Source organism: Panthera uncia, unplaced genomic scaffold (genome assembly GCF_023721935.1).
Source record: "Panthera uncia isolate 11264 unplaced genomic scaffold, Puncia_PCG_1.0 HiC_scaffold_1427, whole genome shotgun sequence".
NCBI lineage: Eukaryota > Metazoa > Chordata > Mammalia > Carnivora > Felidae > Panthera > Panthera uncia.
The window spans coordinates 806-14,184 of NW_026058060.1; the positions used below are offsets into that span (position 1 = coordinate 806).

Sequence of the window (13,379 nt, forward strand, 5' to 3'; positions counted from 1 at the left end):
CTTCTTTCAGATCTCTGAGATGGACAAACTCCTCCCTGTCCTAGGGAAGATTATTCTGGTCCTTCCTCTGTGCCTCTTTCTTTCTTTCTTTCTTTCTTTCTTTCTTTCTTTCTTTCTTTCTTCTTTCTTTTATTGGAACTGGTGTTGTGCCAGAGATGGGCACTAGGAGCAGGAAATGAAGGTCTGGAAAGTGCCCAAGTGTTAGATACCAGCCTGTGCTTGTGCCAAGGCTTTGCCTCCTGCCCCTCCTGTATCCCATCTGCCCTGGAAAAGAAGAAAGGAGAGTCACTGTTGCTTGTGTGGAGCCACCACTGCCAGGGATGAGGGTTGTGCTGAGCACCTTTGCGAGGTTTGTCCATTGAAGTAGCTTCAAACAGCAAGTGGAAATGTAAGTCCCTTTCCTTCTTCCTGTTCTTTCATCACAGATTTCGAATCCTTTGGGATGAAGAGGTGGAAAGGGTGGGTCCTGAGAAAGCCTCTCTGGGCCGAGTGGTCTGGAAATTCCAGAGGACGCGTGTTTTGATGGATATTGTGGCCAACATCCTGTGCATTATCATGGCAGCCATAGGGCCGGTGAGTGAGGGTGGCCCTTCTTCTGCCTTGTCAAACAGGTCCCCAGACTGACAAAGAATGTCATTAGCTACTTTCTCTACGAGCTGGTGGGTTTAGCACATTGTCATTATCTTTGAGCTCCTTGGGGGCAAATTTTCATAAAGCTAATCCTTGTCAAGCACAGCAGCAACCACTGAAATTAATTAAAAAGTTTGCCTCATAAAATCAGTTTGCTGACATTATCTGAGGCTTCCTATACCAACCTCAACCTCCAGCGGCCCTCTCCTCTCTCCATTGTGCTATTTTACAGACGGTTCTCATTCACCAAATCCTCCAACAGACTGAGAGCATTTCTAGGAATGTCTGGGTTGGCATTGGCCTGTGCATAGCCCTTTTTGCTACTGAGTTTACCAAAGTGCTCTTTTGGGCCCTTGCCTGGGCCATAAATTACCGCACAGCAATCCGGTTGAAGGTGGCCGTCTCCACCCTGGTTTTTGAAAACCTGGTGTCCTTCAAGACGCTGGCACACATCTCTGTTGGAGAGGTAAGCTGGTCCAGAGTTTAATTTTAGAAAACTAAATCCTAAATCCTGACTCTGAGTGAGATGTACTTCCTGGATAATGCATATGACTTCCTTCTATTTTTCCAATATCCTGCCCATTATATCCCATCTCCCTGCTAAATGAAGTGAGGAAGACTCAAAACATGAGAGGAATTCAATGAAGGGAGGGCTCTATTCAAGCTGGAGAATTTGGAAATTTTTCCCTGTTCGAGTTGAGGTAGGGTTTTGGGATGACCTTATCCAATCCCTTTGATTGTTAGTGAGGACACTGAGGCAGTAAGGAACACATCACAGGCATTTAAAGAAAATGAATGAACAATGGATCCAATAATTCTGATTTTATAGTATTTAGGGTGCCAAAGCCATAATAAAGACTACACTTACTGGATTTCAGAACTTATATATTCTTAAGCCCTTGAATCTTAGTAATAAGATTCTTAGCATTTACACAATAAAATTTTCTTAGTCAAGGGAATCCCAGGTGGCATGAGGTAAGGGACTTGCTTCTTTCTTACAGTTGCTCTTTCAGTATGCCTAAAGCATCTTATGATGAACTCAGCTGCATAGAAAAAGAAATTCCAAAATAACAGTAGATTAAGCAAGATGAATTTATTTCACTCTCAAAAGGAGTCTGGACCAGACCAATTCAGGGCTGGTATGGGGACTTCTGTATCTTCCTATCTTTCTTTGTCACTATCCTAGCACATGGCTCTCATAATGGTTCAGGATGGATTTTGGAGGTCCAGTCATCCCAACCATGTTTCAGATAGCTGGTAAGAGGAGGGAGAGAAGAGCAAAGATATATGTCCTCTAAGTTGAATTGCTTCCCTTTAAGAATTAATTCCCAAACTCCCATTTGACATGTGTTACACAGTCACATGGCCACATTCTTTCCACAAAAGAAGCTGAAAAATGTAGTCTTTTAGCTGGGCATGCTACAGCTCTGAATAAAGCAGGAACAAGGAGAGATAGATAAAGGTTAGGCAGGTAGCCATCTCTCCAGTATGCTTTTAGAAGGCAATATTACTCTTCACTGGGACTCTCTGTCCTAAAGATCAGCCTCTCCAAGATCAGATCAGAATGGAACCACAAAACTTATCATGTTGGTCCCCAGGCCGCACCCCTCTCCATTTAAGGCAGTTTTTCTTCTCTACTCAGACCCCTCAACCATTCTGAAAGCCTTCAGTTGAGGAAATGTTTGGGTGACACTTCCAAAGCTGAACCTTTGTGCTTTCTTTCCAGGTGCTCAATATACTATCAAGTGATAGTTATTCCTTGTTTGAAGCTGCCTTCTTTTGTCCCTTGCCAGCCACCATCCCGATCCTAATGGCTGTTTGTGCAGTGTATGCCTTTTTCATTCTGGGGCCCACAGCTCTCATCGGGATATCTGTGTACATCATATTCATCCCCATCCAGGTAATGGCAGGTCTTTGCAACTATAAACTGTTGTATGCTTGTATTGTGCACACATGTTCTCACTCAATTGGATAGAAGGCTTTATTTCCAGGGTGTGGACCTGAAGCCTGTGTCCCCACTTTGTGCCTACAGGTGTGCTTTCTTTTGTTGGCATATTGTATTTTTTTTAAGAACTTGAATTTGAATGTGCTGGGGGAGGGAGGCATGGCTTTCAGTTTGTCATAGTCTCCAGCACTCTCTTTGCATACTAGCAATTCCTGTGTTTATATCACTTTCCTGATCCCCAGTGGTGTCCCCTGGTCCATATCAGCTACCACAACTCAAGGCAAGGATGACTGAGAATCTCAGTCCAGTTTCCCTTAGAACTTTCCCTGGCACTTATACTCCAATCTCTGGATTTTTAGGCCAACTGCAACTCAGCAATTCTCTCTGAACACTTTGTACCTTGATTTCAGATGTTTATGGCTAAGCTCAATTCAGCTTTTCGAAGATCAGCAATTTCAGTGACAGACAAGCGAGTTCAGACAATGAATGAGTTTCTGACTTGCATCAAGCTGATTAAAATGTATGCCTGGGAGAAATCTTTTACCAATACCATTCAAGGTAGGATGCACAGGTCTTGAAGAACCACTTACCCTGTAGAATGTACTCTTCTAAAGGGTTCTTAAGGTTCTGGGGGCCAGGAATTCCAGAAGGGGGGATGTGGGGCCCCTCTAAGCTCCTTTTCAGGCTTTTTAAGGGATTACAAAGATTTTAATAGACCCAGGCATCTGTTCTGGTGAGCCCAAGGACGTAGCAGGTGAATGACATATGGTTTAGCCTTTAAAAAGGCATGTGGATGCTGATACTGACCAGTTACCTTTTACAAAAATAATACACTAAAACATTATGAAGAGAGGAAGAGCTACCTCAAGCTATTTCCTCAACTTAGAAGATGTCTACACACACACACACATATACTCACACTTACATATATAGCTCCTTGCTTGCAGCAACTTCATCATGATTGAATGACCTCCTGACTCGATATTCTTTGCACAGATAAGAGGATACATATATAGCTTTTTTTAAAAAGATGATATTAAAACCATTTCAATCAACTATAAATGCAAATCTAATTGCAGGGACATTTACATAATTGCTGACATAGACTCAGGTGGTTGGCCGGTTAATGATCTGAACCACTGTTACAATTGACTCTCTGGATCTACAATTACACTTTTAGACCAGCATGCAATTGGGCCTGAAGCTGTATATCCGTGTTTTAAGGAGTGGCTTTAGAAAACTTGCTTCTGAGCTTGCCAAAGGAAGTGTCGCAGGTTGGGATGCTGGCAGCCCTATGCGACCTTCCTTGAAGACCCAGACACACTTCCTCACACATTAAACTCACTTTAGTACAATGATTTGATTCCATTTGATTCCATTTGACTTCGTTCAATTTAATTTGACTCAATTTAACCTGAGTCCGTTTAATTCAATAAATATTCACGAACTTCCTACTATGTACAAGGTCATGGGAGATGCACAAAAGGATTAGAAAGAGTCCCTGCTTTTAAGATTATGGGAGTTTGAGCTAACTAAGCTCAATAATAGCTATAAGTTTGTTGGCTCTACCTTTAGACTATATCTGGAATCTGTCTGCTTCTCTTCATTCCACTGTCACTCTAGTGCAAACCAATATTCTCTCCCTTCTGGACTATGGAAAGAAGTTTTAGATGCAACACTTTCTTTTCTCCTTCCCCCTGAAATCCATTATGTTCTCAGAAGCCAGTGTGACCTTTTAAAAATGTCAATCAGATCCTGCCCTTCCCTGCTAAAAATATTTAGTGGCTTCTTATTACACTTAGATTATTCCAATTTAGGACTTTTGATTTAAATCAAATTCCTTTAAATGGCCTATTAGATCCAATGTGATCTGGCCCCTGATGACCTCTATGAGCTCATCACATCTTATCCTAACCCTTGATAACTCGTGTGAGCCCTGTGAACCTCCTGTCTATCTTCATTCATGCCTCATGATCTTTGCAGTTACTGTTTCCTCTGCCTGAAATGCTCTCTTGATGGATGTTCATGTTGACTTTGTCCCTTCTCTCGATGTAACTGATCAAAGATACCTTCTTGACCACAGTCCTAAGCAAGTCCATTCCCTACCAGTTCCTTTAATTCACTTTACCCTGTTCATTTATTTCATATCACCCAACAAATTTGTAATGATAGAATTTGTTTATTTCTTTATTGTCTGTCTCCCTACTGAAAGAGAGCTAAAACCCTGTTTACTCCTATACTTTCCAACACCAAGCACAGCACCTGTCCTACAGTAGACATCAGGTTAAAATTTGTTGAATTAGCATGGATTAACTATAGGTTAAAATCGGGAAAATGCCATAAGGGAAATGGAGAGAAGCTCCAGGGGGTGAAGGGGTGAGCATATCAGGTTGGAGAGATCAGGAAAAGTGTCATGGTGGAAGTGGCATTTTAGAAAGGCCTTGAAGAATAGCAAGGATTCAGACACAAACAGAGCTGGGGAAGACCCCCAGTAGGAGCAAAGGCCTAGAGAAGGATATGCAAGGGTGTGCTTGGGGAAAAGGAGGTGGCTGTGTATTCTAGAGGCAAAGGGCATATGGACACCAGAGTTTTGGATTGCAGTAGAACTGGTTTCCAACTCTGCCTTGACTACTTAAAAGGCAAGTTACTTAACCTGCTATGACTTTCCTGTCCTGCCAGAGAGCATAATAATAGCCTCTTTTTTTCACATGGTGATGAGCGTGATCTATGAGAACACTGTGCAGTGTTCAGAAGAGCACTCAGCAAGAATGGCAATGGTGCCATGTTGCTAGTGTGAAAGGGTTTTTGCAGAAGAGTCTGGAATTAGAGTAAAGAACTTTAAACACCAGGAGAAGGAGGCTTGAATTTAATTTGTGAGCAGTGCAGAGGCATGGACCCCAACTGGACTTATGAAAGGGAGAAATGCTCTTGGGCTTTTGTAGATGTTCCTGGGATACAGGACAGGAGCCCCAATCTGGCAGCCTTCAGGCTGGCACATGTGCTTTTTATTTAAAACTTTCAATTAGTTCCCAACATTTATAGGTGGAAACGTGTCCCACAAAATTCCAGATCCCAGACTTGAGAACAGTTGAAGATCTGGTGACCCTGGATGCTCTGCACTGAGAGGTGGCTGCCCCTTTCACTGAGGCATGTGGTCCCCATTTTGCCACATTCCACACCCTCCTTCTGGTCTTACTCTCTGTCCACTCCCTTCATTTACATTACTTGCCTGGCATCTGTAGGCGTCCAAGTGTATGAATCCTGACACAGATTCAGGACTGCAAGAGACCTCAGAAACCATCCAATATGGCAGCTGACAGACACTAAGCTTCCAGTTTGTTCCCAGAGCTTTCTGTGCTTACTCTAATTTAAACTTCACTACCAGAGTCCTTAACACTCACTTGCAGGAGGATCAGGCAAAGGTAAATACATTTCTTCTCCTTCTTTTTTTTTAAGTTTATTTATTTATTTGAGAGAGAGAGAGAGAGAAGAGAGAAGGAGAAGAGAAAGAGATAGCACTAGTGGGGAGGGGCAAAGAGAGAAGGAGAGAGAGAATCCCAAGCAGGCTCCACGCTGTCAGCAGAGTTTGACATAGGACTCAAGCCCACAAACCTTGAGATCATGTTTTGAGCCCAAATCAAGAGTTGGATGCTTAACTGACTGAGCCACCCAGGTGCCCCAAGGATAGATGCATTTCTTAGTGCCGCAAAATAAGTCCATCATGGACCATTTTCTATTTACAGATATAAGGAAGAGGGAAAGGAAATTACTGGAAAAAGCTGGATTTGTTCAAAGTGGAAACTCAGCCCTGGCCTCCATTGCATCTACCATAGCCATTGTATTGACATTCACCTGCCACATCCTCTTGAGACGCAGGCTCACCGCCCCAGTGGTAAGAACCATTTCTAGAGCTGGCCTCCTTCACATTCCAACACTGGACAGTGCCAGCTGGGAAGCTCCTCCTTGCCTTTGTCCAGCACTGGCATCAGAATACTCAATCACAGAAGGGCCAGAATTCTACCATGACTTTTAAAAACAAGTGCTTGGACTGACAAGGAGCCCAGGAGAGCCTAACAGTGACTCTCATCCAGTCTAAGTGCAGGGGCAGTAGTTAATATTGGAACACAATTTTACATTTGGAAAACAAAACTGAAATCAAATGATCACTGGGCTATTTTATTCATAATTATTCATACATATTACAATAAGGAAACTTTGTGGGAATTTTCTGGGTGGGAGCAGTCATAGGTACTGGGAGACATAGTGTGGTGTTAGGGTCAGAATTCCCCTTGTCTAAATCCCAACTCTGCTACTATGACAGAGGGCAATTCATTCAACCTCTCTTGCTTGGTTTTATTATCTGTAAATGGGGTTATAATAGTCCCTGTGGTTGTGAGGACTGAAGGAGCTCTTTTATGTAAGGCACGTGGAACAGCGCCTGGTACATTGTAAATGCCATGTAAGTGTTTGTTGTTCTTATTAGCCTGATGCTCACCCAGCCCAGGATAATTTGGGCTGAAAGCCTCAGAGGGAGAGTTAGGATAAATGTGAGATACTCAGGTTTTTTATAAGGGGGTCTGTGCATTCAAAGGTAAAGAAACTGGGCTAGATGGGAAACAGCCCCTGGCTGAAATAAACAAACAGCTGAGATATTAAATCCAGTGTCTGAAGGGTAAGTGAATGGATGAAAGTCAATAAAAACAAGACAAAAAAAGAACAAAACCCAGAGAGAATGAAATAAGCAAGTGTGCTCACAGAGCAATAGTTGCACCAAAAATCATGGATCTTGAGGGGAAGGGGGATGTTTGAGAAGGCAAATGCTTTTGCTAGGGCATCTGTTGTGAGGCTGTCAGTCCTGTTACTGCCCTGTTTTTCTTTGTGAGGTGCTTTTATTTTTTCAGGTTCTTTACACAGAGTTTAGTCACACACTCCGGGGCTTGAATTCAGTCATGAACCCAAAGCTAGAGTAAATGGCAATGACATAACAAAGTCTCAACAGAATGCTTCTCAATTATTGTGACTATGTTCTATGATCCCAAACAGAAACAATTCTTTCCTCAGGAATGCACCGAAGAAAATTTAAAACCAAACTGATTGCACATGGTTAATATTTTCAAAAATTATGATTTAGAAGAAATCTAGAGGAGGAACAAGATTCCCCTGAATGCAAGGCTCATACTTCTTCAAATTCAGAATCACTCACCTCCTCTGTCAGGGCCACATCAGTAGGAGGTCAGCCCCCCAGGTGCTGGCTCACATCAGGCAACCTGAGTGTTCTGTCGACCAAGACCTGGGTTTTCTGAGCCAAGATAGTACTCTGGGACTTGGGGGAGCTGAGTTCTCTTTGGGGATGGGTTTGGGACCAGATGTGATGAAGGGAGCATTATTCATTGTCCCCTTACAGAACTAATGAGGATTAGTTGAAGCCCAGGGCTCTGTCCATGGGGCCCATTCAGCAGCAGGCAGGATCACTCTGTATTTGTTGATGGAAGTTGTGTTATTAATTTCTTAAATGGGTGGTTAGGGAGAAGCTGCTAATTACAAGTCAGGCAGATGAGAAGATGAAATCTTGGAGATGAGATCATGCACCCCTGGGGCACCAATGGAGCGAGGAAACTTGTCTTCATTGAGGCTGTATGATGTTAACCACCTACCAGGCAGGACTCAGTGAGAAAGGCCCCAGTGAAGAGGGAAGATGGTTTTTGGGAATACCAGTTGAACAGAGATTTTTACACTTGTCCCAAGTGTGTGGGGAGGCAGGGTGTTGAGGCCAGACCTCGGGGGTGGGAGAGTCAGAGGTCACTCTCCAGTAGCTAGCATGGACCAAGCAGGTCCTTCCAAGAAATTTCTTCCTTCATTCCTGGGGCTAAATATGGTATGGAAAAGGAGGCTCTAGCTCTGAAGGGTCAGAGGACCCTGAAGCAACTGGGGAAAGAGGATAATTTAGGACAATCCATGGGGTTTTGAGTGAAAAGTCTAGGCCAAGTAAGGACGTGGATGGAAAATTCTAGACATTCAGTTAGAGACCTTACTCAGACATTATCACGTTATATTCTCTGGACTTACAGAGGCAAGGGTATAAATCTCCCACCGTTTTGATGAAATTCCAAAGCAAAATAGATTAAGATGTTGCTATCCCTACTTTTCTAGACCATGATTTGGGAGTCATGAAATGAAAAAAATGTTCCAGTCAGAATTCCAATTATGCCACCGTTTCTCATCTCAGCAATTATAATTCCCATGGATAGAACGGTTCAGAGCCAAGGCAACACCTCATCCTAAACCTTCTACCTCTCTTTTGTTCTTTAGGCATTTAGTGTGATTGCCATGTTTAATGTAATGAAGTTTTCAATTGCAATCTTGCCTTTCTCGGTCAAAGCAATGGCCGAAGCCAATGTCTCTCTGAGGAGAATGAAGGTATAACTAATGCTGGGTGAGTAGGGAAGAGAGATCTTGTTTTTTGGGTGGGAAAATTCTCAGATATGGGAAAGCTGTGTCAACCCATTGGAGGGCTGGGTCATTGGTTTGGAGAACATTGGGATAAGGCCCTGCATTCAGAGTTGGATCAATAAATGTGCATCAAGGTGGTACAAGCAAAACTTTATAAGGTGGTCTGCCCTTTTATTAAAAATGAAACAGAGTCTCCATGCATGGAGATGATGTTCCTGATCCCCTACTCTTTTTCCAAGTCATAAATCTTAAGTTGTTCCAGGAGTAGGGTTGAGTTTGCAATGAGCTATTCCCCACCCCTTTACCTACCTGGTTTGCCCTATGATGCATGTGGTGATGGTAATGATGAAGAGGGTAGTGGGACACCACAGTTATGCACTCAGTTGCTTTATTCATTCATTCATCCATTCATTCACTCATTCATTCATCAGAGATGTACTGTGTGCTTCCTATATTTAAGGTATTGTAGGAAATGCAAATAAAAGGAAGAGAGAGTTTTTACTCTCAAGAGCCTCCAGTCTCGTGTAGGACCAGGTATCCCAGTCATTGCTATACACAGTAAGGAAATGTAACATGCAAGAAGGCATAAAGTGGTTTTGAAGTTCAGGCAAGGGAAGGAAAAGGATGAGGGTGTTTCAGAGAAGAGAACAGCATGTTTAGACATGTGTGAATTAATTGAATGATTTTATTCACTCAGGCCAGCATTCTGGAAGTCACCTTAGGCATCAGAGATGCTTGTATCCCTTACTATTCACATTCAACTAATCAAGGGCCCTTTTGAGTCACCTCCTGCTCACTGTGTTTCCTCAATTTTAAGAGGCACTGTTTGTAAGATTGAGTTGTAAAGTGGTATTATCAAGTCATCACTTTCTGAACAAAACCCAAGAATGAACACCATCATATTAGCTGTATATATTATGATATCAGAAAACTTAGACTAGAGAAACAATGCTATTTCTTGACTCCTCAACTTCTTTGTCCCTGCTGCCATCACTGAATTATCACGGTGACTTATGAACCAATTTCCCTTTTCTGTTGTTGTTCTTCTTAAATCCTCGTTGCACTCAGCCCCCAGAGAGCTGTTGAAATTTTGGCCTGACCACTGATATTCACCTGCTTGAAACCCTTGAGTACTTGTTCCCTCCAGGACTGAACCTGAGCCTTCCATCAGCAGGTCCTCAGTTATGTCTCCACCTGATTTCCTATCCCCTTCCTACCTTGAGCTCTATGGTAATCCTGAATTGCTTGTTTCATGTCCTCACCCTAATAAACCATGCTGTTGAATGTTTCCTTGCCTTTGCTAATGCCATACCTTTTGTTATAAGGCTCTCATCTCCTCTTCTTTTCCTCATTTTTTCCTGTCAGCACCTGTACAGACTCAGCTCAGGCACCAATACATAGACTTCAGGATGGGGAGCCAAGTGTCCCTTCTTTGGCAGTTACAGTGTTTTGTTCTTGTCACATTTCACTGAAATTATTGTGTATGTTCCCATCTTCCCCTAGGCTGTAATGTATTTAAGGACAAGAATCATGCCTTATTCATAATTTCATTTCTTATGTTTACCACAGAATTTGGCACAGGGTAGACACTTGGCAAATGTTTTGTTGAACTGATCTGAGTGGTTACTAAGAAGAAGGCATGGCAGAGGCTGAGCATGTGACCTTGGTTTAATAAGCATTAATGCCAGGCAATGAAGCCACCACCCAAAGACTAGAAAAAGCTGATTACCTTGGGCATGAGGAAAAAATGTAGCTGAGATCAGCATTCTCCAATGTGGGTGACCCACATAGACTTTGTGGATAAAGAGGCATCTGTCCTAGATAGCATGAGCTAGTACACTATTTCTGCTGCAGCTTCTCCTAGGGGAATATCTTCCCTAAATATCCTAAGTAGAATTGCCAAGATTATGGTTTTGGGTCATTAGAAGATATATTGGGATGATTCTTGTAAATGCATAATGTCTGCCCAGTTAATTTTGTCTCTTTAATCTTAGAAAATTCTCATAGATAAAAACCCCCCATCTTACATCACCCAACCAGAAGACCCAGATACTGTCTTGCTTTTAGCAAATGCCACCTTGACATGGGATCAAGAAACCAGCAGAAAAAGTGATCCAAAGAAAGTGCAGAACCAGAAAAAGTGTTTTCTTAAGAAACAGAGGCTAGAGACATACAGTGTGAGATCATCAGCCCAGGAAGTTGCTGGCCCAGAGGAGCAAAGTGGTAGCCCCACATCGGTTCTGCACAATATAAGCTTTGTGGTGAGAAAGGTGGGTATGTGTTCTATAGGTATGCCTTCTATCTTTCCTCCTTGTATCACACAACTATACTTTATCAAGACCTAACATGATTTGTTTGAGCTGGAGGTGGTGTGGGGATGTCTCTAGACTGTTTTCTTTCCCCAATTTTAAACTTAAAAATTTTTTTAAATGTTTATTTATATTTGAGAGAGAGAGCGAGCAGGGGAGGGGCAGAGAGAGATGGAGACAGAATCTGAAGCAGGCTTCAGTCTCTGAGCTGTCAGCACATAGCCCAGTGCAGAGCTCAAATTCATAAGCTGTGAGATCATGACCTGAGCCAAAGTTGGATGCGTAACCAACTGAGCCTCCCAGGCACCCCTCCCAATTTTAAAACTATGTACATGGGTAATGGAGACATTCTCTTCAAGCTGACAAAACATGGTAGTTGTAACAGTACTGATATTTAAACTCCAAAGGAGCCAGTTGCAATTTTGAATGGACAATCTATTTCAGGTGGCTAGGCTCAAATTGACTATCTTTTGTAAATCTTTTTGGATTTGTTCTTAATTTCACATTGGAGTACTATGATAGATAATAACTGAAAATTATGAATACTTATTATTTACCAGGTATACAACTAACTCATTTAACCACCCCAATAACCCTAAGAGGTAGGTACTATATCTATTCCCACTTTATGATTGAGAAAACTGACACAAAGGGAGGTTAAATAAATCACCCAAGTTCATACTGCTAGCAAGTGGCAGAAGACAGCTTCACATTCAGGACACCTGGCCCCAGAGTCTGTACTCTTAAGCACCATGCTTGTTAAAAGCAAATAAGATCAACAAGCAACCCAGCAAAGGAAGCCAGCCAGAGTCCGTTGGCTGCTCCCCTCAAGAATGGGGAATAGAGTCTTTAGACAAAGCTCTACATTTAGGGAATGTTTGGCTTCTCCTGCATGTGATTCTCTTGCACTGGGAACTCAGCAGCAGTGCTCCTGGGATGGCAGTGTTTGCCGATTTTGCTGCCGAGGGCTCAGCATTAATTCTGTGCCTAGTATTTTAATTTCCCATCTTGTTGACTCACCCTTTCTGGTGTGAGCACTATGGAAGGAGAGGTTCCTACTTATTATGCAACGCTAAGCTCAATAGCTGGTGTAGAGTAGTATTCAGTTGGCTAGGTGTAATTGATCTAGGTTCTCTGTTAAGTCCTACTGGGTGCAGCCCACTTTGCTTTCTCATGCCCTTCCCCCTGCTTATGATGTGCAGCACCTGGATTGTTCCAACCAGGCCTTTGGAATTGCTCCAGAGTGGCTTCAGTGAACTACTCTTGTATTTTAAAGAAGCTGCCTTTTAGCCCCCTAGTGGCATTCCTTCTCATTATGTCAATGATTCTTGCTTGGGCTTGTGCATCAAGGACATGGTCAATGTTTTCTGAAACAAGTTGAAGACAGTGGGAGCAACACAGTGTTGTGTGGATTAAGGTTATGCCTCCAGAACCTGATGTACCTGGGGTCCAGTCCCAGCCACTTGCCAGCTGTGTGACCTTGAGTATATTGCCTAACCTCTTGGAGCCTCTCTTCCTTTATGGGCTCAATGGATATTTTAAAAATAGCACCACTTCACAAGGTCAGTGTGAGGACTGAAAGAGATACTGTACAAAAATGCTAAGCCCATAGTAAGTCTCAACTTATGTTAGCTATTGTTGCCTTTTTCCTCTCACAGCCAAAAATCCAGCTTAAGTGTTGCCCTTAAATATTCTAAATTCAGAGCACCCATGTTTTTTCCAAATTTAGTTCTAGGATTCCATTGGACTATAGCCTCCTTGAGGTCAGGGTGTGTATCTGTCTTGTTCACAGGTTGTGACCTTATACCAAGGCAAGTGCCTGGCATGCATTAGGCACCCAAAGGTGTTTTCTGAATGGACAGATGAATAATCAGAAACCCAGGGGCTGCAAGTCTCATGGGTTTTCTCCTGAAGACAAGGTTGAATCTAGAAGGCTAGAGACCTGGCCCCAGGTGGTGGATAGAATTCAAAAGAGAGTCAAATGCCTAGAATCTGGATCCAGACCCATGATCTCTTTGTCCCAAACTCTTTGTAATGCACCAATT

General features: G+C 42.7%; 1 protein-coding gene across 2 annotated transcripts in view; it reads left to right on the top strand.

Annotated features, from left to right (window-relative positions):
• Positions 1 to 434: 434 nt before the first annotated feature.
• The window catches only part of LOC125917047 (ATP-binding cassette sub-family C member 12), a 62,250-nt gene continuing 49,305 nt past the window's right edge, over positions 435 to 13,379 (top strand). For both annotated transcript variants that reach the window (XM_049623304.1, XM_049623305.1), the window contains exons 1-7: positions 435 to 573; positions 863 to 1,096; positions 2,357 to 2,530; positions 2,986 to 3,133; positions 6,319 to 6,467; positions 8,885 to 8,992; positions 11,020 to 11,295. In XM_049623304.1, the coding sequence (XP_049479261.1) occupies positions 523 to 573; positions 863 to 1,096; positions 2,357 to 2,530; positions 2,986 to 3,133; positions 6,319 to 6,467; positions 8,885 to 8,992; positions 11,020 to 11,295 (1,140 nt within the window). In that variant the 5' untranslated portion in view covers positions 435 to 522. The remainder of the gene's footprint in view (positions 574 to 862; positions 1,097 to 2,356; positions 2,531 to 2,985; positions 3,134 to 6,318; positions 6,468 to 8,884; positions 8,993 to 11,019; positions 11,296 to 13,379) is intronic.